This window comes from Barbus barbus (genome assembly GCF_936440315.1).
Source record: "Barbus barbus genome assembly, chromosome: 27".
NCBI classification, from domain to species: Eukaryota; Metazoa; Chordata; class Actinopteri; order Cypriniformes; family Cyprinidae; genus Barbus; species Barbus barbus.
In genome coordinates, this window is record NC_136755.1 from 5,126,626 (window position 1) to 5,152,802 (window position 26,177).

At 38.1% G+C, this 26,177-nt stretch overlaps 2 protein-coding genes across 3 annotated transcripts in view; both read right to left on the minus strand.

Annotated features, from left to right (window-relative positions):
* Positions 1-149: 149 nt before the first annotated feature.
* Positions 150-8,585, minus strand: LOC306847700 (serine/arginine-rich splicing factor 4-like). 2 transcript variants are annotated; one of them, XM_079381816.1, is made up of 7 exons: positions 8,405-8,578; positions 7,048-7,190; positions 6,760-6,822; positions 5,079-5,188; positions 2,049-2,257; positions 1,789-1,854; positions 151-1,282 (listed from the first exon to the last, which is right to left on the minus strand). In XM_079381816.1, the coding sequence occupies exons 1-7, from the start codon at positions 8,509-8,511 to the stop codon at positions 835-837; spliced, it is 1,146 nt and encodes a 381-aa protein (XP_079237942.1). In that variant the 5' UTR covers positions 8,512-8,578; the 3' UTR covers positions 151-834. The 2 variants fall into 2 exon arrangements, with proteins under 2 accessions (XP_079237943.1, XP_079237942.1); XM_079381817.1 differs by lacking the exon at positions 6,760-6,822 and having other exon boundaries at positions 150-1,282; positions 8,405-8,585.
* Positions 8,586-14,395: 5,810 nt separating this feature from the next.
* The window catches only part of LOC306847399 (zinc finger protein ZFPM2-like), a gene marked incomplete at both ends in the record, with an annotated part of 63,148 nt that continues 51,366 nt past the window's right edge, over positions 14,396-26,177 (minus strand). Inside the window, 3 exons of the mRNA XM_079381327.1 lie at positions 14,396-16,713; positions 17,904-18,128; positions 18,828-19,022. Coding sequence (XP_079237453.1) covers positions 14,396-16,713; positions 17,904-18,128; positions 18,828-19,022 — 2,738 coding nt within the window. The remainder of the gene's footprint in view (positions 16,714-17,903; positions 18,129-18,827; positions 19,023-26,177) is intronic.

Consider the following 26,177-nt stretch of genomic DNA (forward strand, 5'->3'; position numbering starts at 1 on the left):
TTTCAGTTTCATTGAATGATAGATAGCAGCACACAGTCTGAAAAACATCTTGTGTGTTCCATATTCATACCTGTTTTTATACATTTGACTCTGCAATATTGGTAAACCCACCACAAAACACCTTTGTAAATGAACTGATTAGACAGTATTGTGAGGCAGTTGTTTTTTTTATTAATTTTGTATGGAGAACTTTGTTGTAAAAAGACCATAAACTCTGCCCCAGCTTAAACAACAACTATGGTACATTTCTAAATATACAATGCAAAGGCAATGACATCTACTGTTGGTTTCATTTTACTCAGTGTTTATGAATAAAATATACTGCAAGCTATTTTAAAACAAAAACACTACTAAAAATGCATAAGGATAACAATACCAGTAAATACTGAAATGTGGATACGCAAGCAATTTCCCTAATACTACAAACTATTCGACAAAAAAGAAAAAAAAAAAAAAAAAAAAAAGTAGTTTGCTTCAAAGAAGAGAAACGTAGGGCAGAACAACATTTAGACACATTTAGACAAATTTCAGGTTGTGTGTCATTATCAAGAAAAATATTTAAAAACAAGATGCACCGTTTTGCTTTTCACAAAAAAGTAACATTCAGACTTGTTTTCAGATCATTTATCTTGAATTCGGATTATTTTCTTACCTCAACCACAAATTGTCTCTTTTTTATAGCATAAATCTAACCATTTAGTGACAAAAATTGTCAGTGGGGTAAAAAATTAAAAAATAAAGAAAATCAAGATATATTCTTGTTTTAAAGATGTTTAGTTAGACTGGAAAACAAGAGAAAAAAAAAAAAGCCAATTTGAATTTTTATTTTTTTACCTAAGAACGTGACCTTGAGCGGGATCGAGATCGGGAGTAAGATCGCGAGCGTGAATGCGAGCGAGATTTGGATCTAGATTTGGATCTAGATTCCCTCCGCAGATCAGCATTTGGTGGCGTTTGTGATCTGGATCGAGAATGAGCTCTAGAGCGGTGCGCCCTTTCAGTCGCCCGACCTTCATCGAGACCGACCTTTGCCTCCTGAGATTTGGATCCAGACTCTCTGGAGAGATCCCTGTCGTTCTCCGATTTGGATCGAGATCTGGATCGGGACCTGGATCGGGAATAGGAGCGAGCCCTCTTGTTCTCCCGTTTGCTCTTTTTGCTCGGGGGGCTGCAGCTCGTGCTATTATCCCTAGCGCTTTCACCTCCCCTGCGAGCTCCATTACTGCTCTCGCCCTTTGCCTTCTTGCTGGTTGACCTGCTGCGTGATCGTGAGCCTGATGCTCTGGAAAGAGAAAAATCAACATATTAGCACCTTTGAAGCCACACAGAAATTACAGCAGTTACTGCCCTCTAGTGGATTCGTTCATCTAAACTGTGCTTGCACTACTGTCATAAGAGAATATAGAAACTTGAATGTGAGAATTTGCAATGCACAGCATATCAGATGCAGGAAAGGAAGTTTTTGCTTTCATTTAAATTAGTCAATGTCATTAATTAGACCAGGTGTGTCAAACTCAGTTCTGCAGAGTTTAGTTCCATTACAGCAGTGCTCAGAATTTGAGCACTAATCAATAGAGCACTGCTTCACACAATTTGCAAAAGGTGTTACTTAGATGAGCACTGAGTGCATTAACATGCTAAAAAAGGACTTCTGTATAATATCCTATGAAAGTATTTTATTGCACACAACCAACCAGATCTTTAAATGTTTTCTAAAACAGAAAGTCCTATTTTATTTCTCAAGTTCACAGTGGAAAACTGAAATCTTAATTCACTTGAGCTGCCTACCTTGAGCGACTGCTGGTTCGGCTGTGGCTTCGGCTCCTGCGAGACCTCCTGCTCCTGGAGCGAGACCTAAGGGATGCGAGCAAGAAACTTTACACACGTTCTCTATGAAACTCTAAAGCAGCTTTGACTACAAGCAAACTTAATTTAGCCTATTACTAATATCATGACATCAAGTTGCGACATGCCAAATCTCAGTTAATTAACAGTTAAATGTCTCCCACATTTGCAATGTAACAATTCTAAACTTGATTTGTTGGTACCTGGAGGCGCTGCGAGAGTAGGAGCGGCGACGTCTGGCACCAGGCCGGTCCTCGATGAGCCGAATCTTCCTTCCATTAACCTCGGTGCCGTCCAGTTTCTCCAGGGCTCTTTTCATGTCTGAGTACTGCCTGAACTCAATGACCCCCTCGTTCTTGCGGCCCTTGTTAGTGTCTGCGTAAGTCACCTCACCAGCCTGCCGCATGTAGTCCTGTGAACAATAACAACATGACTCAAGAACAAATCGCTGATCATGTTTACAGGACTGACCCTTGTGCATCCTTTTTTTGTGGCTGTGTTAATGCAAAAAGCATACATTTGGCCAAAATGTGTTCTATTGGAATTTTTATATTTCACTATTATTTCCTTTCATAAATCTATTTTACAATACACACAAAAAAATTAAATTATATTCAGGACCATAAGGACAAAAAAAACATACCCCCTGAAACCCATTAAAACAGCAATATTTAATCTTGATGCCATTTAAGCATAAAATCATGCCATCTTTGATATGCTTTAATTTTGTTGGCAAGGCTTGAAAATTACACTTTTTTTTTCTTGTTTTCCACCTACGAAGCAAAATGTTTTTTTTTTTTTTCTGTCTTCTGCTAGAAAAATGGGCCAGTTGAATTGAAAATGTAATTAAAGTTATTTTGTGGGTGTATTGGTATGGATTTCAGAGTGTAGACTGCACAGTGCCCTCCATAAGTATTAGGACAGTAAAGACAAAAATGCTCTGTTTGCTGTGGAGTCAAGAAATCTGTAAATATGATTAAAAGATGAATATGAGACAAAACTACAGAATGTCACATTTTATTATTGGGTGATTCAACACATAGATATTTTACCAGCTAAGAAGTTCAGCACTTTTAGAGTTTCATCCCTCTATCTGATGTGAGCAGAATTAGGACAGAATTAGGACAGGAGCAGTATTGGAACAGTTGCCTCACAGGTCTTTCTAAGTGATCAGCTGTGTCCTGTTGCATTAATTCTTCAGATATTAAAAGCAGGGAATGTGTCGTATCAGTTATATCCATTACTTATGCATTCTGAATCTTGCATTCGATGATGACACACACAAACCAGGATGAAGATGAGGGAGCTGACTTTGAGAGAAAAGCAAGTGATTTGGATGCTAAAAGAAAAGTCAGTTAGAGCTCTAGCAAAAACAAAGGGCATGGAGAAATCAAGAGTTTGGAAACCACCAGCGACACCAGCAACCAATAACGACCTGATCGGCTGAGAAAACAACAGTAGTTGATGACAGACAAATCACAAAAGCTGTGAAAATTAACCCTAAAATACCTGTCTGTAAACTCGCCAACAACTTCCAGAAAGCTGGGGTGATGCTCTGACAATCTACTGTCCTCAGGAGACTTTGACACAGAATTACAGATGCTACACAGCAAGATGCAAACCTCTGACCAGCACCAAAAATAGAAAGACAAGATTAGAGTTTGCAAAAAAGGTGAGCCAGTAGAGTTTTAGAACTGAGTTTTATGGACAGATGAGACAAAGATTAACCTCTGTCTAAGTGATGGGAAAGCAAAAGTGTGTAGAAAAGAGGGAACTGCAATGATCCCAAGCATACAGCCTCATCTGTAAAGCATGGTGGAGGTGGTGTCATGGCATGGGCATGCATGGCTGTCTCTGGAACAGGCCCTCTCAACTTTACTGATGACTTAATGTATGATGGCGGCAGCAGAATGAATGCAGAAGTGTAGAAAACCAGCTTGCCTACCAATATTTAAAAAAAATGCCACTGGCCTCATCAGAAAGTGCTTCATACTGCATCAGGACAATGACCCAAAACACCCTGCCAGTTCAGTCAAGGAATTTATAAGGGCAAAGAAATGGAAAGTCTTAGATTGCCCAAGTCAATCTCCAGATTTAAATCCGATTGAACATTAATTTCACCAGCTGGAGAGGAGAGTAAAGGCAGAAACTCCCCAAAACAAGCAACAGCTGAAATTGGCTGCATTAAAGGCTGGGAAAAGCTTTTCAAAGGATAAGTCCAAGAGTCTGGTGATGTGGTCGCAGACTCACTGTGATTGCACGCAAGGGATTTGGTTCTAAATACGTGCCTTAAATTCAACTGTTGCTTGCAATACACATCAGACAGTGGGATGAACTCTAAAAGTGCTGTTCTTTTTACTTTGTAAAATATGTGTTGAAACGGCTAATAATAAAATGTGACATTCTGTAGTTTTGTCTCATATTCTCATAATCTTTTAATATTTGTAGATGTTGTGACTACACAGCAAACAGAGCAATTTTGTCATTACTGTCCCTATACTTATGGAGGGCACTGTATGTGTGTATTGAGAAATGTGTGTGAATGGTAGTTGTTTTTCTTCACCAAAAAAATAAAAAATAATGCATCAAAATATTAAAGATGTTATATTAAATTGTTAAATAATAAAAATTATAATTAAAAATATAAAAAATGTAAAGGCACGGAAAACACCGGGTCACAAGCTGATCGGCTCAATGTGCGCGCTTCGTTTTGACACACGCAGCAAAAACAGACTTCCTGAAGGGATTAAGCCATATTGTGCTTTCGCTTTTAGTTCGTTTAACAGAAACCGTGCCAAAGCATAATGGCCCAAAACACAGAAGTTTAAATATATTTTAAAAACTACACTTTTTGCCTGTAAGACCTATCGTTTCATTTCGTCATGTGGCCACAATAATATCGATTATTTGCTATCGCGATATCACGATATTGATAATACCGTTACGTCCTCACTAATGACCTTTTTAACACATTTTTATCCTCTTAAGTAACTTAAACTGACGCACAGGGGTTAATACAGAGGGAGAAAAGAAGTGACTTGGCTATTGGCATTGACATGAAACTAAAAAGTATCTTTGTCAAGTCACTATTATTTGTATAGTGCTTTTAACAATGCAAACTATGTCAAAGCAGCTTTACATCGGCTTGATATAAAGCTGGGTGGCTTTATATCAGCTTTACAGTATTCAGACGGGGAAACAGTTTGTTGAAAGAGTGTCATTCTCCTCTGTACCTTCAGGTCCTGCCAGCTGCAGCGACTGGAGAGATTTTCCACAATCAGCCTGTAATCGGTGCGAGTGGGTGGGCCGTACCTTTCCCCTCCTCCACGACCATACCGACTACCTTCAGAGTGACGAGAGGAAGATGCACACAGTTCAGGACAGGAAAAACACAAGAGTCTCCACACTGGCCTTTAAGACTCTGTGGATTTCACACACACAGTAACACTTTATATTGAGACAGCAATAATCTACAAAAAGTTATAAAATGATAGAAAAAGTAAGTTTAAGAAACTGAGCTTCAACTAGAGTGCAATAAATTACAAACTGAATATTACGTTTTAGAATAACATGAGTGCAAGTAAATGACAGAATCATTTTTAGGCGAACTATCTTCTTCAAGAACTGAAAATATTCCACCAAATAACATACTTACGCTGTACTTAAGAGATTAATTATTTGGGGAAAGGGAAAATGTGTCAAAATATACAAAACCAAAACACCTAAAAGAGCTCAAACCACATCTCCTAAACCCCTTGAGATCCTCACCACCTGGCTTAATGGGAAAAGCGGTCCTCTTTCACATTGGCTCGCTTTTATGGTCTGCCCAGGGGCCCAGTTTGGTCAAAGAGCCACACGCATGGGAAGGGGGACACCATGGCCAGCAAAAGGGGCAGGCGGTCAGACTCTTTTAATAAAACATTGAGTGTTAAATTTCTAGCTTTGACATAAGTTATTCCATTTATAATAAATAACTTAATCATTGTATTGCAACAGTTATAATCTGCATATAGTGAGGCAGAATTAATAGATTATTAAGGTGATTCTTCATTTAGGGATACTTTATAAATCCTTTTTTAAATTTGAGATATTCTTGTATGGACAATAAGATACTCCCAACTGAAGAATCACCGATCAGTAATACTCTAAAAAAAATTACCACTCATACAATTTCACTCCCTAAAAGAGTTAGAAACTGTATATGTAGTAAGGTTTGGAATTTAACATACAATTTTCAGGCTTCTCATAAAGAGACTGGACACTCTTAAAGGGACAGTTCACCCAAAAATGAAAATCTGTAGGCCAATGAGCTGATCATATGTGCAGTTATGCAGAAAGATGCACTGATGACGACTAGTTTATTCACTTTATATGCTTAAGGCATGGAAAACAACCACGTTTCACATTATTATTGGGTGCTTTAATATTGGATTGCATGTTTATGTAAACAAAATAGTGAAAAGAACCAGTTTGTGGAAAAGAATCAGATTTCCCTGTTGCCTGAGGCTGTGGATAATACATTTAATAATGCTGTAAATAGTGTTCAATTACTTGCACAGACTGATCATTTCACTTCATAAGACCTCAATATCGTCAGGAGCCACAGGTATTACTTTTGTGTTCCTTGATATGCTTTTTAATGTCAAATACGGGCAGCCACTGACTTCCATTTAATGAAACAAGGACCACGACTTCAGCTAAAAATCTTTACTGTTCTACTGACAAAAAAAAATAAAAAAGACAGCTACATGTCAGATGGCGAAAATTAAACGGCACATTTTTATTTTTCAGTGAACTATCCCTTTAAACTTGCTGTTCTATTCTGTTTTTAGATCGAGTTAAGGTCAAGCTGATGAAAAAACCCAAATCCCAAGAACAAGTGATTCACTGTTTTTAAAACCACCAGCGTCTTACTCAACAGACTTCTGGACAGATCTGTGAAAACCATGTCAGAGCTGATCTCCTTCACCCGAGGACCTGCGGTGACAGAACTACAAACATTAAATCTGGAAACATCCATTTCTGGTATAAGGATCAAAGATTATAATAGGCATGTTGAGCACCAAACTCTCCATTTGAGAAGCCTGAAAATATGCCGTGTATGTACAATTAAACATCAACCAAATAAAAAGATGTTCCTATGAAACAGAAATAGTATTTGGTGTATGGTATTGTGGAAGAGCGAGTAAATTCATATCTTACTTCTTCCAGATCTGCTGCCACCATCACGCCGCTGTCCTATGGTGTGCTCCACAATCACTCGCTTCCCACAAAGGTCTTTGCCGTTCAGATCGCACACAGCGTCATCTGCATCACGGGGGTCATCAAACTCCACAAAGCCATATCTGAAGAGATGGAGAGATTTACGATATAACAAACACAAAATCCAGCGGCCTCTACTCTTCAAATCAGCTGTTATTTAATTACATTTTTAAAGACATCATTAAATGGCTAGGCAAGTACAATTTTCTGTTGTACTGATACATTTGTTAGCCTGGACCACAAAACCAGTCTTAAGTCGCTGGGGTGTATTTGTAGCAGTAGCCAAAAATACATTGTGTGGGTCAAAATTATAGATTTTTCTTTTATGCCAAAAATCTTTGGCATATTAAGTAAAGATCATGTTCCATGAAGATATTGTCAATTTATTATCATAAATATATCAAAACTTATTTTTGATTAGTAATATGCTTTGCTAAGAACTTCATTTGGACAACTTTAAAGGTTATTTTCTCAATATTTAGATTTTTTTTGCACCCTCAGATTCCAGATTTTCAAATAGTTGCATCTCAGCCAAATATTGTCCTCACAAACCATACATCAATGGAGAGCTTATTTATTCAGCTTCAGATTATGTATAAATCTCAATTTCGAAAAATCGACCCTTATGACTGGTTTTTACATTTACATTTAGTCATTTGGCAGACGCTTTTATCCAATTTTGGAATACAAAAAGCGATTTATCTTGGTTTTGTGGTGCAGGGTCACATTTCCTAATGAAACAGCAAGTTTAGGCACGAGTTATCATAAGGTTTGTACCCTTTTTTCTTTAGCACAGCCATTATTTACATCGTTGAGCTTTCATATACATAAAACTTGACGATCATGCAACTAGAAAGCGGATTTCATTAACATCCTCAAATTGCTGATCATATGATTTATATAAAAAAATATATATATAACCATTTTCACTAGGGCTTTAGACTTTTGGACCCTACTGTATATTAAAAATAAATTAAATAACTAGATTTCATTTTTAGTGACTGTGACTCTGAAAGGCAGAATGAAGCACTCACTCGAGGCCAGCCTGGAAACAATGGAGTTTAGCATGCTGGGCTAAAACCGCTAACACAAAATCTGCCTTAAAAAGACTGATTCAATTCGGATTTTATATTTCCAAACACATTTTTATGCGCAATTCATGTTCAGGGCTATTTAATCCCTTCTGGAGCTCTATTTTGATTCGTGTGGAGCAAAAGAAACCGCAGTATATCCTTCTTAATGACTCAATGCTGCACATTCAGTTTACTCGAGTATCGTTAAAGAGAATATCACATACCCGTTTTTCAGGTCTACTTCCAGTATCTTCCCATAGCCTTTAAAAAACCTTTCCACATCTTTCTCTCTGGCGCGATAGCTCAATTTTCCCACGTAAACTCGAGACATTTTCCCGGTGTAGCAGCTCGGCGTGGAGAATCAGCAACAACATATGCGAGATTCAAAATAAGAGTCCAGTCGGTGTTTTCCAAAATAAAAGTCTTGTGATTGTGAAAATACCAAACAGCTGCTTAGTTGTTGCTTTAAACTAACTTTAATCCTTAAAACTATTTTTTTTTTAATTTTATTAATTACAAATTACAGCAGTCTAGAAAATAACTCGCACTAAAGACCCAAATCCAACACTCTTCATGAAAAAAAAGCTTTTTTAATAAATTGAACCATAAGCTTCCTGATGTAGTTTTTTGAAGCTGTCAAAACACTCCACAAGCAGAAAAGCTGCTGTTATACATTTTGAAAAAAATATCTATTTATGGTTTATATAATAAATCTTATATCATGAATTAAAAAAAAAAATCATGTTCAATTATATAAATTATAAGCATCTTAAAATAAACTTCTTGGACCCCATAATAATTTATGTGTTTTATTTGAATGTTTTTATTGCACAAATTGCATGCATGTTTACAATCCAATGTCATCCTTAATGAAATATCTGAATGGAAATGTGTAATGAAATACATTTTGTATCGATTCCAGTGTGAATTGTTTTGCAAAGATTAGCCATTATCACATACACTGCAACCATCTAAAGTAACTAAAGTTAGCTAAGTGAATATTTGTACAATACACAACCTAACAGCCATGACAATATAAGTCAAGCGTGACACAAAACACATCTTTTAAGTACTCAGATTGTTCTTAAGAGAAGCTGTCTTTGTCTTAAGCCACAGTATGATGATCCTGCCTGGCAAATGCATAAATGTAAATTGCAAATGAAAGGTTAAATCAGGCCCATGGAAAGGCAGGACCGGCGTAGACCGCAGGAGTCATGTCTCCTCGATTAGTGACTTGTTTGAAGTTGTACAGAATTTGTTCACTCTTTTTGCAGCTGAAAAACCCATTGGTGAGCCATTCTCAAAGATCACGCTGATATCACATCTACAGGTGAGGGAGAAAACTAAAGATTGAACAGGACTGAAGCCCAGTCACTCAATGAAGAAATAGGATCCTCCAGATTTCAGGGCCCGTATTCACAAAACATCTTAAGTCTAAAAGTAGCTCATAACTCGTCAATTTTGGAGAAAATGTAAAAAATAGTGGGGCGTGTCAGTCCTAAATTTAGCACTCCTACATTTTTGCTCCAAGAGTATTTCACAAAGCGTTTTAGCACTAAAACTAGCTCCTAAATCTGTGAAACGTTAGGAATAGTGAAGAGGACTCCTAAGTCACACAACGCATGAAGTGACCAGGTGTAAACAGCCCCTAAGACCAAGCCATAAACTATCCTAAAATGGCTGTTGAGGCAATCTACCTCAGACCGTAAACATTTTAGAAACATTTGACAATAATGAGCTTTTAAAAAGGTAAATGCCTTTGGTTTCGGAGGTTATCTCAACTCCAAATTGTCCTTTAACTAGTTGGGCAAGAACTCAAACTCCTGGAGATCAATACGATCTCCATCAGACAAAAACTTCTCAGATGAGCTACAGAGCTGCTGGCTTGAATGAGAAGAAAGCCTCCCAACTCTCCCTAGAGACAAATGACAGCACTGGAACTGCTTGCATTATAAAGGCATATGTGAGTTATATGCAAACCTTTAGGTAGCTATTCACATTCCATGTACTCTGCCAGTGACAGTGGCATCAAAGCTCTAGCTAATAAAACTTACCTCAGATCCTCAATGGCACAAAAACGTCTGAGTGGCATAATTAGCATCAGTCATGATGTTGGCAGCCAGCTGTCCTGTGATGATGTAATGCATGACTATTTATTCATTTCACCTACACACTTTGTGTTTGTCATTACCAAGTTATGATGGTTGTTTAATCATTTATGAATAATGGAATTAGTGTATTGTGTCTAAACACATATCAGTAAGTTAAAAAAATTCATTTATTTGACATATTAGCCCTATTACGGTTGTTTTGTGTAGTCTGTGTCAGTGAAGGACGAGTATGTTGTGTATACAGTGGGGGCCCATTTAGAAATCTGTTTAGGCGGCCCCCAAAAGGGTCTGTCCTGCTTTTTTGTCTTTGCCACAGTATGAAAACTATCAATAAGCATCAGTAGCACGTCACATTGACTCTCCTTATAAAAACAGTATCTACTGTATATATTTAAAATGCTAAACAATGGCAACTTTATAAAGAATCCTACAGTTTCAGCGCAGATGGCAATCTACATAAATGCCTACATCAGTCAATTTAACATCGCTAGAATATTCTGGCTTCTAAGGGCCAAGATGTTTCAATTTCTGCCATCCCGTTTCTTTTATTATATAACAAACAGGGAATCATTTTCCATTCTAGTATTTATGTTACAGGCAATGTCTGTAGGTAAGTGATTGAGGGTCAGGAATAAAATAACAGTGTTTGCTCATTTAGCCCGGCTTCCACAGAATAAATACATGCTTGTTTTGTAATCAGTTCATTTGATCATCATGAATCAAGAGATTTGTGTAGAAGGAGAGTTTTACGGTGGCCGAGAGAGCTCAACGCGCTGCAAATAGAAAAAATACCTGCAAATCAAGAAAACAACTTCCTCAATTTTACAACGCACACGCTGCAAATGCTCCCAACACAACCCAACAAAGTGCTGCGAATAAAATTTATTTGGTTGTATTTTGAGCATTTGCAGTGTGTTTCTTTATTTATTTGTGTTGTGAGCATTTGCAGCACATGTGCTGTCAAACCGATGAAGATGTGTTCTTGATTTGCTGGTGCTTTTTCTATTTGCATGTGTTTTCTGAAGTTGCAGCGCGTTGAGCTCTCTCGGCTACCGTAGAGTTTTAATTATTTCTTACGTTGTTCTCCTGTTCTCATGATAGCTGCCTTGTGTCGAGAAGGTCAAAGTTTTTACAGCATCATTGGTCACTATATGTTAAAATGTGAAAATGAATCATAAGTAGAAATTTACACCAGCTCAGGTTTTCTCTGAGGGAATTCACTGTTGTGTTTCAGTGATACTCATCTCAAATGAGCCTAATGTCTCTTTTGTTTGACACATTAATGGTTTTGTCTCTCTTAATGAGCTGGTGATCTGAATCAGGTGTGTTTGATTAAGGAAACATTTAAAACATGCAGTGTTGAGGCTCCAGGACAGGGTTGAGAAATGCTGGTGTAAGCGATTATCATAACTAATGAAATCTGCTTTTGAATCTGCTGTGGATTTGAGAGAATAAAAAAAATCACACATCTGAATGGCATTATGTATGTTATTTTAGGATTTAAAAATGCAGCACAAGCGTCAAGCATTGAGTAAAATGGTAACTCACCAAAATATTTATCCACTTTTCTTGCAGGAGCTGCAGACTCTTTCTATTTAAAATGTAATGATTTCTTGTCTTGAACCATTACTAAACACTAGGTGGTGCTAGAGCCAAAAACACTCCTACTGATCTAAATAATTCAACTAATTCAACTGACTTTGAGGTCCAAAAAAGTTACCCTTAATTCACTATTTCCTTAAATGCACAGTTATGAAATCTTTGTGGAACACGTAGAAAGTATTTTTAACAAATGGGTTTTATAAATGAAATATTTTTGTGAAATATTTTTGAAAAATATGAATATATTTGTGTATTTAAACACACACATACACACACATTTGTTTTTGTGAAAAGTGGGGACATCCCATAGGCGTAATGGTTTGTATGCTGTACAAGCTGTATGTGCTATTGCCCTACACCTAAACTTAGCCCTCACAGGAGACTGTGCATTTCTACTTTCCCCCAAAGAAAACTCACTCTGTATGATTTATAAGCGTTTTGAAAAATTGGGACATGGGGCAATGTCCTCATAAGTCACCTTCACCTTGTAATACCTATGTCATACCTGTGTCATTATACACATTTATGTCCTCATTTGTCACAAAAATGCGCGCGCACACACACACACACACACTATAGAGACCAAGAGCTGAACCAAACAGGGCAACATAAATACCCCGACTAAGTGAGGGAGAAAACAAGAAACAGCTGGAACTAATCAATTAACCAGAGAGTAACTAATGAATAACACAGGTGAAGAACTAAATTCACAGATGATAAGTGAGTGGTATTATGCATTCTACATATGTTTTAGTGAGAATATCTGTGAAAGATTAATGTTGCACCTCTAAATATGATTGTTCATCACGTGAAATATATATAAATGTCATTGTCCATAAGTACCTTAATTGTAGTAAGCAGGCCTACCTTGTTGTGTAACTCCCTTGTTGAGTGATTCCCAACCACATTCATTTTTAGACTGCCTGGAAGAAGGCTTCGACTCCCCGGAAGGTGATTTTAGAGTGCTTTTGAATCAGTCTTGATAGCCATTCTTCCCCAGAATGCGACTGGATTAGTTACCAATTTGGCTGATTTTGTGACGCAGACCTGGCAACCTCATTCAAAGCATACAAGACTTTCTATATAGAAAACAGGTGACTTTTAAACAGGAAGATTTGATTGCAGTAGGGTATTGAAAATGCCAATTTCTATTCAACCATTTAAAGACTGTTTACTGCTTATTATTCTTTTTAAAGGGAAGGTATTTAGCATTAGGTGGTGCTAGTGCTTGTACATTAAGCCATACACACTCCTACTGCCTATAGATATTGTCCTGAACTAAATATGTGCAGTAATGATAAAAAGAGATGATATATAGCAAATTCATTGACACTGCTGTCCTGAGATTAGAATTTTAATTTATATGTCACATAAAATAACATTTCCCACATTTCTGGAATTTCATTCCATACTGGTACATGCATAGCAACACATTTTTTTACAACTTTTTTTCTTCTTTTTCTTTTTTTTTTTTGAGCAGATTATTTATTTATTTATTTATTTTATTTTTTTTTTTTCTGTACGAAAGATTACAACGAGTCATCCATACCAAGTGTAAACCCTTCTCCGGCAAGACTGTAGTAAACACATCACACAGACGATTTCTGGGGGTCCAAGTAAAAAAGTTACCTTTTCATAATACTGCTTTAAATAATGTTTCATATTTTAAAAAGTATTGCATTAGAAGCCAAATATTTAAAAAAGAGATAATGAATCAACAAACACACATACAGGTCACTTTTTAAGAAGAGTTCTGCATTGATAAGAAAAACATATGGAAGCATAAAGAAACATCAAGGACAAACTAGACTCCACATGTATTGACAATTATTAATTCAGAAAACTTGATTGCCATATTTAAGGATATGTTGACACATTAGTCAGCCAGAGGTTACTCCACTATCTGTAGATTTTTCTTTTTAATCAATTTCTACCATTCATGTGGCTTCTTTCTGTAATTGTAAAAGAAACATTAAAGAGAACTTTCAACAAACCTGTGTTTCATCTCAGATCTGCATTTTCTCTTTAGAGCTGCAACTATTATTACATAAAAAACACAAAAAACTATCAACACACAGTATTCCCAAGAAATATTTTAAAAGTTTCTAATAAATGACTGTAGAATAAATCTCCTGATGTGATTGTCCTCCTGCTGCTGAGTACACCAGCATGGAATTGTAAAAATGTCTTACGTTGTTGACCACAAGAAGAAACTGGTGCTTGTGAAAAATGTAATATGTCCACTTTAAAGAAGAGGGGGCAAATGGTCACTTTTAGTCATCAAAAACAAAAGTGTCCATTGTCTGATTCAAAACAGCAGGGCCATCATCAAGGGGGACAACTGGGTGAGTTGTCCTGGTGTCTTTACATTTATTACATGTTTAGGGGCTTGGGCCCGCCTTTTATAATGTCCCGGGCCATGTGAATTCAAGATGTGACGCTGGTTAACAGCTCTAACTTTTCTACTACTGTAGACTAGATTTAAGACTGCGTTCAGGTCCACTATTTCACATGCTCTGCTGTGTGTGACGAGCAGTAGAACTTCTTGTGTGTTATAAAGTTTGAGAGGTTGTTGAACTGGATGTCACATGGACGGCAGTACTTTACGTTACTTGTGGTGGCAATGGACCCATTCAACACTCTTTTGAAGCTCGTCGAGACTTCCTCATTCTTTAAAGATGGCACCAGCATTGTGCTTTCCTTACAGTTGACGGGACTGTCTGCATGGCTCTCCGGTGTAGGGGAACCATGTTGTTTATTTCCAGCATCTTCCATCTTGTCCTCAAGGTCAAGATTGTCCTTTAAGGATGAAGACTTGCTCTGATTCTCAGGATCATCTGTGCTAAGATGGCAACCATCAGGCATCGGCTGGTCTTTTTCCCCCTCACTGCCCTCGTTTGGACTCTGCCTCCGTTCGCTTTGTGAGACCAGCATCCCTGTAGCGTAATCAGTGGCTTTGATTTCATAGTACGGCCAAATTTGCTCATCGGGTCTCATTTTCTTAGCAGGACTTGGGTAACCACCAGAGGGATGAAACACACTCCTCATGTCATCTTTTATCGGGATTGGTTGTTCCTCACTGGAAGCTTGGATGTCAGAAGTTGCATTTGGATGCTCAATCTTTCCATGCGGTGCTGGGAGCTCAAAGACGGCACTCTCTAAAAGGGTGCTAGTATTTCTAAAACCTTCCTTTTTGATGCTTTTGTTCTCAGCGGAAGTGTTTTCCAAAATAGTACCTGGGCAGAAGTTCTGTTTGTGCTTGAGATAGTCCTCAACCTTGTTGAAGCTTATCTTGCACACAACACACTCATGATAATCCATAAGTCCTTTAGAGGAAACCGAAGTGTTGCCAAATTGTGGCATGCATTTTTTACTGAGATCTATAGGTGCATCACCTTCTTCCTTAGAGATTGTATTGCATTTTGACACAAGAGCTGATTTTGAAGCTGTCAATGAAGCCTCTGGATATTTGGGTACTAACCCCTGGATCATGTTGTATCTCTGATGGTCCCTGAAGCTATCCAGTGTGTCCTTTGACATGTATGGACCTCCTATAGTGGGCATACCAAGAAATGATGGCATACACATAGGAGGCATTTGTTCTTGTTCAGGAGTGGCCATCTCATATGCCTTTCTTCTTTTACGAGGACGTACTGCCTTCTGATTGGCTGCTCCTTTATTGTTTGCGCGTTTCAGCTGAGGATCATGCCGAGTTGCACAGTAATACTGCTTGTGCACCATGAAGGTCTCATGTCGACTAAAGGTAATCTTGCAGGCGTCGCATGTTGTGTGGTTGGGGACAGTTTCAGTGGGAGGCATTTTCAGGCTTTGTAAATCCAGCTGTGTACCATTTGGTCTCTCCTGTGCACCAGATGGAGTTGGCGCTTTTTTAACTTGCACCGACAGTTCATCTGTCACTTTTCCACCTGCGATGGGATTACAAGGGTTAGGCTCATGCCCTTTGACTTCAGAGGGATGGCCGGCATTTAGCATAACAGCTAAACTAGCTCCGATTTTCGGGCTTGCAGTGTCTGCTGGTTTATCCAGAAGTCCAGGGAAGTCATGTGGCTTGTGTGTGTTTTCCCAGCGACTGTTGCAGTAGTGCTTCTTGTGCACCAAATAATTATCAAGGTTATTGAAGGTGATATTGCATTCAAAGCACGTTGCTCCTTTTGGCACAAGCGTGCTGTACATGACTGGAGGGTAAGAATTTCCCCCGTGACGTAACCGGCGATGGACCAACTCCGACATCTTGGCCAGTATCTCAGATGCTTGCGGGCCCACCGTAATATCCTGTGAGAATGGGACGTGAGGTATGAAGGGGGGTAAGGGAAATGCAGGAGGCAGGTGGTGTTGAATGGGTGAAGAGGCTAAACGGGGACTGGATGGTTCTGACTTTACTCTGGAGTATGAAACACTAGCCTTGTTTCCTGAGTTTCCCTCACCCTTAGTGGATGTCTGGCTACTTTCTGTGCTTTCCAGCTCTGACATTTGACTTATATCATGTTGCACTGTGCTTTCATGAAGGTCTTTCATGTTTGCATTAGCTCTGACTTGAGGACTGCCTGCAATGCTGCTAGGAGAGTTATCAGCTTTGTCTTCTTTGAGTTTGTTCACCGTACAGCTATGTCCATGTAGCTCCTGGTGTTTGACCAGTTCTCTGGGGGTTTGGAATGTGAAATGGCAGTGACCACATCTCAGGCCGGTTTGGGACAGATGGGAGAGGATGTGGTGCTGGAGTACCATAAGGGTTTCGGCAGAGTAGTCACAAATTGTGCATTTCAAGTTGCTTCCAGTAGTTATCTCATCTGACTTGAGACCTTGATAAACAAAAAGAAAACAGAAATGTTGTTAATGAGCAACACAACAATACAAAGTTGAGTCTAACCAAGGCCACTATATGTTGAGTCATGGTGCTTTTGTAGATAACTTTAGTTGAAATCCAGTTTGGAACATTTCCTGATCGTCAGTACCAATCCTGCTCCTGGAGGGCCAACGTCTTGCAGATTTTATTTCCCACCAGCTCCAAATCACTTACCTGGAAGTTTCTAGTGAGTCTGAAGACCTTGTTGAGTTAGTTTAGGTGCGTTTAATTAAGGTTGAAGCTAAACTCTGCAAGACCTCAGCCCTCCAGGAACAAGTTTGGACACCCCTGCACTATACCCATAATTCCCTGTCCTCTCTCTACTGAACTACCAAAAAAACACCTCAAATCAGCCTAAGCTTGTTTAGCTGGTCTCGCAGCCTGTCCATGTGACACTTGCCCCAAACTCATCTAAAACCATCAATAAGACCAGGGGTGTCCAATCCTGCTCCTAGCCAATGTCCTGCAGAGTTTAACTCCAAACAGCTCCAACAAACTTGCCTGAAGGTTTTTAGTGGGTCTGAAGACCTTTATTAGCTGGTGTGTTTAATTAGGGTTGCAGCTAAACTTTGCAGGACAATGGCCCTCCAGAAACAGGTTTGGACACCCCTAAAGCCCAAATTATACTTCGTCCAGCCACGTTCCACACACTGTCTGCGTGATGCAATTTTAATCATCAGAAGTGTCCACAAATATTATGTTGAGAATCTATTAGGTGGTACTGCACGTGTCGATCTTATCCATGTGCTCTCATCTGCATTTGAGTATACTTTGAAAGCTGTGTGTATGCGGCTGTGCACAAGATGGAATGGAACGTGGAAAGTAAAGCATTCCCAGACCTTAAACTAGACCAGGGATAGGCAACGTTGGTCCTGGAGTGCCACTATCCTGCAGAGTTTAGCTCCAACCCTAATCAAACACACCTGAACAGGCTAACCAATGTCTTCAGAATTACTAAAGCTACATGCAGGTGAGGTTTTTCTTCAGGGTTGAAGCTAAACACTGCAGGACAGCGGCACTCCAGGATTGACGTTGCCTATCCCCGAACTAGACCAACCTGACCAGATTAGTTAAACAAGTGTATCTTTCTTATTTGTAACTGGTCAAATGGTTATCTGAAAAAGAATGTCTTCTTGGTCTACTCACTGTTATGTGTGGATAAGTGCATTTCCAAGGCATGCGAGCCTGCAAAGCTCATATTGCATTGGGGGTATGTGCAATTGTGGAGCATTTGATGGCTGATATTGGCGTTTTTCTCTGCCACCATCTCAGGGTCCCTTTGTCGCCCACTGCAGTAATACATAAGGTGGGCCTGGAGGTTTCTTTCACTCCGAAACCAGATGCCACAAGCCTTGCAGGGGAAGATGTCTTCTACAAAGACAGAAATGGACACAAGCATATCCATACTGTATTATCTAAAGCTTGTAAAAAGCCAGCATCTAAAATTGCAGAAGTTAAATACATTGGGGTCAAGAAATCTGAGACCACTAGAAAACTGCTTCTATTTTACTTTTTTGTCATTTTATACAAATTTACAGATTAGTGACCTTGAAATAGTGCAGAATTTTAAATATTTCTTAGTTGTTTTATAATATACTTTTCTTTTTTGAAAAGTTCCAAAATCCTACATATTTGTCCAGGTTTAAATGCTTTTCAGCAATTCACAACAGAAAGCATTATTCAAATAATTTAACAAAAACTATAAAATAAATTCTAATTATATAAGGCTCAAGAGCACATCAGTCCCAGTTGGATACTAGGTTACAATATATCTGTAAATTTGAGTATGCAGTAAAGGGATGAACCACATAACCCAACCCTATAGACCTCATCAAAGTAAATGCACTGTTGTTTCCATCAAATTTTGTTAACTATGATTAGAGAGTGGAAGAGGGTAAATATCTAATTTTTGCAAAACTGAAGGTCAGCCTCGACCCTTGGTAATTCTCTTATCCATGGCAAACATGCACATCAGAGCTGTGATGACTCTTTGACATGGATTTCCATTTTTAACCAAGCACATTAATCAGTCTATCCACTGTGGCAGAGGCCTGATAATACAGCACTCACTGTTGATGATAGCACCGGGCAGTATGGACGCCATGGCTGCTTGCTGAGGCAGGAGTTGGATGCCGTCCAGCTGTCGGGCCAGGTACATCCCTTGACCGTAGGGAGTTTGAAGATGCGAGTGCAAATCCACCACACAGGCTGCAAGTTCGTCTCCTTCCATTATGTTTTTAGTTGTGGAACACCACAGATGTCCTCCTGTGAGAAAAGGCAAAGTTTATTTTTAATAGAGTATTTTAAAGGGGCCATGAACTGAGAAACCAAAATTCCCTTGATCCTTTGACATATAAGAGGTCATTGCACTATAAAAACATCCTGTAATTTTCAGAACTCAAAACTTTGTCGTTAGTCTACACTGTAAAACAAATGACCGTGATTTTAACGGTAAAAAACTGTGAAAATGCTACAGTAAAAACCTGTTAATTGGTTAACGTTAAGTTAACTGACGTTCCCAGAATTCCCTGCGTTGCATTTCATATTTTGTTTGAATTTGATGTTTTTTTCTTTGAAATAACTATGTTTCTTAGTTTTTTTCTTATCAGTTATGTTTATTAGGGTTGTATGTTACATCTAATCTTGTTAAATGAATGTTTATTGCATATTTCAGTTTAATGAGTCTCACCATGATGGTGTTTAGTGCTTGTGTGAATGACACTGTGCACGTTCTATATACAGTATGTTAATATTAAAAAGCTGCTTGTGATGGGCTTTGGTTCATCATGTGACTTTCTCATCACCACCTGCATTTGGTGGTTATCAGTGTATTTCAAAGGTACAAAACAGATTGATTTCAGTACTTCGTTAGGTTGGTATATGTTAACATATCAGTTAATTACGGTATTTAACTGTAAATTTAATTTAAAACCGTAAAAACTAAAATCCCGTATTTTTTACGGTAGAATTCCGACAACCACAGCTGCCAGTTTTTTACCGTAAATTTTACAGATTTTTTTTTTTTTACAGTGTAGCACCGTGTCTACACCGGACACGACTGTTGTCGTGTCGCACTGCAACTGCTAAAGTCTGTCTACACTGGACGCGACAAAGCGACCGTTGAAAATCATTTGAAATTTGTGTCAATAAATAGAACGCGGCAGCAGTTTACTGTCGGGTAAGCACCGCATCCAGTGTAGACAGCATCACTGATTATAATGAGTTCGATAGTATTTTGTCGTGCCGCACCGCTCGCGTCCGGTCTACCATGTCTACCATGGTGTAAAAACAGCTTATATTGAAGGCAGTCTGCCAAAACCACAGCTGTGTGTGAAATGTGCTACTCTATGATGTAATAGTGTGGATAAGCACTGCCTCCACAGAAGAAGATTGACATCACTGTCTTTTTAGCCGCGCCCACAGATTTGCACATGTAGTGTTTACAAACAAGGCACAATTCGGCGCGGGATTTTCAAAAAAAATATTGAAAATAAAAGACAATGCTGTGCTGGCTATATTGGAACCGACAGTCATGTCGCAACACAAGTGTGAGTTTTTATTACGTGATTGCTATTGCTTTGTCTGTTTTTACAGATCGTTTGATATGAGTAATTATGCGGTTTTAACCTAAATCACAGCAGAGTCCATATGTGAAGCATGTAGACTGTCAAACATACACAACTATTAGCCAATCATAGCAGTGAGCGTTTAGTTCAGTCTACAATCCGCCACACCTTTTCAAACAGAGCGGTCTGATGAGAGGGGTTAAAAACAGCAGAAAATAGCAATTACTTCTAGCTAATGATGTTTTTTTAATGTAAAAAATCTTGATGACATTATAAGTGCACCTCAGAGAACAGTACAAAATAAAAAAACTGGTGCTTTCTACCTGTCATAAATTCACTTAGAGAACAATTTTTTGTAGTGAATATATATTTTTTTCTGGCAGTGTGGTATCAATGCAAGACCTCACAAACTTGTTTTTCAGAAATAGCTGTAGTAAGCTTCTACTTTTATCTATTTTTAACTAAATACACAGAAATCAGCATAGTGGTAAATAGAAACATAATACTTTTTGAACCCACATACAGCATGCTGTACACACGAATGCATTGCTTTGAAGCAGCAACAAACAAGTGAGGGACAAGTGTATTACAGAAGACGCTGCTGCTAAAGAGAATGGACATCTCGGATAAAAGTACAGCATTATCAAATTGAAGGGCTGCGGATGAAACATTCCACTGGAGTCCGCAGAACAAACTCATTAGCCAGTTAAAAAGAAGAGGAGTGCTTTGTGACTGAGATAACATTTATCTGTCTAAATGACAGACTTTCTGTCTGCGCGTCATCTTCCATTGAGGGGATTAAAGTTTTAAATATGACTATTTACAAAAGTCTGGAACGCAAGATAACAAGAAGAGACATGATATGCCAGCACTAAATGCTAGAATTAGGATGTGGACTAATTGGGGAGTTGAACAATGAGGATGAAGTACACTCAATGCTACCTTTCAAACATGCGTGAGTGCTCTCTGACAGCATGTCGAAGCAGAAAAAGTGACCTGTGATGTGCTGTCATGCCTCCTGCGGAGGAATGCTAATTGCATGTGCTTGGACGGGACTTTTGGTATTGTGGGTCTGACACGAGGAACAGATGTCCTTTCAATAAAACAGATGTTTTAATGCAATTGTGGCTTTGCATCAGTATCCACTACAAAGTTATTCATAAAAATTAATTCAAATCTTAACAGCCACTTGAAACAATAGTAGATAATTTTAGGTACATTTTTGATAATTTTTGGATGCAACAATCCTCAAACAAAGATAAAGCAAAATAAAAGTGTTGTTTAGCCTCTGCTCAGCCTGTTCTTGTGTCTTTGCTATTTCAGTTCTGGCAGTGAAACAGAGCAAACTGTCTGACCAGCGTTTATTTTGGCACGACACCCTGTAGTGAAGACAATGAGATGTTTAAATGAAATGCATGTGCGTCTTTCCTCCCTAGCTCTCTCTTTTATCCATGAATTCAAGCAAATATTTGGATCTGTCAATGAGTTTCTTTCTCATCAAAGCTGGAAAGAAAATAAGAAAGCTTTATAGTGTTTGTGAACGTCCAACATGACTAAAAAAATTTAAGTTAACTAAAGGGAAACTGCATAGCAATAACATTTTTGGAGAATGGGCTGTACAGTGCCTTATGGACAGATGACTGTGGTCAGGATTCGTTTAATGGTGCTTCCAGAGGAAGCTGTGTGAGGAACACAATATAACTATCAAGCCTTCACCACAGGGTGGTGTTGTCCTCACCACTGAAAGCAAGGTCTCACAGGATCATTCATAAAGGTAGTTGAATTGCTCCTCTGTTAAATACAGTTTGTTTCTGTCAGTGCTGCACATATTAACTGGGATTAGTTTTACTTTTTATTTAAATATACATATATGCATTATCTCATACATGCATGTGTATACATATACATAGTGTGTTTGTGTTAAGGAGGAAATATGCTAGCTGTATTTCAGCCAGAAGAAATATCCTGAATAAATTCAGAATAATTCAGCATCCGATTAATTATTATCATCAATCTTATTATTACACACACAAATAAGCAATAATAGTTTCATACCACTTTCAAAATGTGATTGTTTTGTATGGCATTTTTGAAAAATGCACACTACTATTTAAAGGTTTGGTGTCAATATTGATGTATGTATTTATTTATTTATTTTTTTATCCTTTTCATTTATTCATTCATTCATTTATAATTTTATTTAGAAAGGATGCATTAAATTGATCAAATGTGACAGTAAAGGCATTGGACATTAAAACAATCTATTCTATTACATATTCTGTACTCTATTTCAAATAAATGCTGTTCATTTGAACTTGCTATACAGCAAATAATCCTGGAAAAATTATCAGGATTTCCACAAAATATTAAGTGGCACAGCAGTTTACAACATTGATAATATTTTTTGAGCACCAAAAACAAACAAACCAAAAAAAAAAACCTTACTGACCCCAAACCTTTGAATGGTAGAAAAGAAAACCGGTTTCTATAGGTGATTTGTTGATCTGTTTTTACCTGCAAAATTACCTGCATAACTTGACTCTTGGGCCAACACCATCTTTATTTCACCCAGCAACTGTGTTTAATGAGGAAGTTCTAAGAAAACGCAGACAAAAAGTGTCCTTAAAAGCCCTGCATAAGAGAGTGAGATCTTGCAAGCGCAGCAGCAGTGTGTGTGAGACAGCGGGGAGCTCACTTTCACTGCTCTCTTCCATAAATCACATCTCTGCCTCGCTGCATCCCAGAGTGCATCTGTCATACGACTCCGTTCCCCCGGGGGCCGCCCTCATGGAGCTCCTGTGTTCCTGGCCAGCGCCCCGGGTATCACCTCTCCACCATCTGCCCCGCACACCTGCACCCTCATTGATCTCCTGGCCCGCGCTACATCAAACACACACCAGAGGGGCATCATGTGGCTTCCTGTGAGGCACAGCCAGTCATCTGGCTGGGGAAGCAGGGTGTGAAGTTATGCTTCTTTTTGTATATTCATGAGGCGGTGCAGTCAGTGTTTATTTTCCCACAGCACACCACATCCCCGGCTTTCAGGTTCAAATTGAGGAGCGGTGGTAGCTTGACAGGTTTGCCAAAAAAAATTATCCTGCTGTTTTCCAATTTCTAAATATGAGCTTTAAGAAATGAATCGTCTTCCTGACGGCTAGCCTACTGGTCCGGCTAAAGCCAATGCTGGCAGAAAGTGAGATTTTACTGGCTGGGTGAACTAAGCTCCTTATGAGTGACAGGTCAAGACCTGCGTCTGTCTCGCTTTGCTTTTTCTTTTCTTTTATGTCAGTCCGACAGATTCAATATGGCATCTAAATGACCTTGAAGAGGTCAATCTTTGACCTCAAGAGTTATTTACTGATAGAGGAAATTAGATGAATGGGATGTCACCAATTATCACTTAAGGCTCTCACTCACGGCCTTTTTCACTCTTTGTTTAGGGGTAAAAAGATGTTGGAAATTTGTGGTTACACTTTATTTTAAGGACCAGTTATCATGATTAACAATTAAGTACGACTTTTGCGTCAATAAACACCTAATTTGCTACTTATTAATAGTTAGTAAGGTAGTTAAGTTTAGTTGTAGGATTAAGGGATCTAACATATAGTCATGCAGAATAAGGTATTAATATGTGCTTTATAAGTGCTAAGATAGAGTCCATATGTTATAATATGCATGCTAATAAGCAAATAATTAATAGTGAGAATTGGTCCCTTAACTACCGAATATGTAAATATGTTCTACATTCTTTCCTCTCAATAACAAAATAAACACATAACAAAAATTGCAGTGGTGAGAAAACAGCAGTTAATAAAGCATCTGATCATAGAGATATGGATATGTTTGCACAAGATCTGCAATTTGGCACTCCGGTCAAGTCACATCACGTTTAGTGCTTTATAGATTGCTTAAAAGCAGCCAGATTTGCAGTATTAAACATGAAAAACTATGTCAGTGTCAATTTTAATTACAACATCCACTTCTACTATAAAGCAGCTTTCCATTGTGCTAGTTTTTTTTTCTTGTGTCATACCTCGACAGACTGAACAGGGGAAAAAATGAACTGGAGAAGATTTCCACATTAAAGATGATGGATCAGTAGATTGAAGGTTTCAATCTCCCAAAATGAACTTTGTATATACAGTATACAGAATCTTGCAGAATCTGCAAATGTTTATTAATATACTAAAATAAGATGGCTCATACTAAATTCATATTATTGTTTATTTAGTACTGTCCTGAAAAAGATATTTTACATGCTCCAAAGACAAAATATAGCTGCATTTATAAAAATGATAAAAATTGGTCTTGAGTCCCTTGTTTGTCCTGAATAGTTAAACTGCCCATGAAATAATAATAAAAAAAATGACATGCATTTTATTATTTTACCTCTTATTTTGGTACAATAATTAACATTTAGCAGATTCTGCAAGGTGGGTGTAAACGTTTGACCACAACTGTATCTCAGAATAAAATGTGCACAAATCATAGTTTTAGAGGTACAACATCTTGTCAGTTCCTTCAAAGGGGCAACTTTATCACTTAATGGTGTATAATAGTACTTTAAGAGTACATATTAAGGTACTAATATGCAGCTTTTAGGGGTAGACAAGATAAAGAGTTGTACCTGCCCCAGTGACAAACACATTTTTTACAGTTTATGAGGAAAAGTCCTTAAGAAATACAGACAACCTTTTGAATATATGATCTTGGACTACATGCCAGGGTATTTTTACTAGATAAGTCTACATTTGGTGTATGTGTATATGATCTAGGGCCAGTTTTACTAACCGCTTGCGCCAGCGCAAACCATCTTTTAGCATTAAAATAGTACTGTCAGGGTTTACTAAAGACATGCAGAGAAGAATTAGCACACTGGACACCGTTATTTTTGCACCTGACCTTATCGAACATGGATTTCTAGGAGTTTCCCTTTCAGACGCAAAAGTTATGGGAGGAGAGTATTAAAATGAATCACACAACGTGTTTTACTAACATTTGCGCTTGTCAAATTACTGGCATTTGCACCATTATTTAACGTCCCAAAAAAAAGCATGTCTTGAACTATTTTGCGCTTGAAATCGTTGCAATTATTGTTGCTAGGACAGGCACCGCAAGGGAACATAGAGCGTTTGGTAGAAGGGAGAGGATTTTTTCCACAAGTATTAATTTATTTTGAATGCCATATGAACACATTATCCTAACGTTTCATTTGCCAAGCCATGTTATTTTTAATTTGCTTCAGGAAGTAAAAGACGACTTTGAACCCTCAACTAGGAGTCACACAATATCAAAAACTTCAAAAACTTCTTTTCAACATACTGTGGCTTCTTTATTTCTCTAATTTGCGCTGCACTTGGTATATTGCGTTGGTCGATATGTAAATGACATGTTGCGTCTGTGTTCTTTAATTTGCACATTCTTAGTAAATCACCTGCAGAAATTTCCCCTTCCATCGGCGCTGTTTTGGAATTGCGCTCTTGCGCTAATTTGCCCTGTTTAGTAAAACTGGCCCCTAGTCTCTAGATATAGTTCAGATCCCACCATCAGTATATCAAGGTATTTATGCAGACATTTAGTTGTTTACCAGGTGAAAAATATAGCACAACTCTTCTGAACAAACCATACGATTCATGCACTTATGTTTTATACTTGGGTTTGTTCGAATTCCTAACAGCAAGTACACCGTAAAAAAAAAAAACAGATTATTGGAATATGTTTTTGACTTCAAATCTTCACATTTAATTCAGTGTGTGACTTACCATATCTTTGTAATTATCTGCGACATTTACAAGCAATTTCAATTTTTTCAAAGTAGATCCGACACTAAATTTATTAAGTGAATGAGCAACAG

What these genes read in the sequence shown, in the direction of transcription:
- LOC306847700 (XM_079381816.1), bottom strand. Translation starts at nt 8,511, where the DNA reads ATGTCTCGAGTTTACGTGGGAAAATTGAGCTATCGCGCCAGAGAGAAA. An exon ending in TACTCTCGCAGCGCCTCCAG is followed by an intron (nt 1,855 to 2,048) that starts GTACCAACAAAT and finishes CGCATCCCTTAG; the next exon opens with GTCTCGCTCCAGGAGCAGGA. An exon ending in CGAACCAGCAGTCGCTCAAG is followed by an intron (nt 1,283 to 1,788) that starts GTAGGCAGCTCA and finishes TTCTCTTTCCAG; the next exon opens with AGCATCAGGCTCACGATCAC.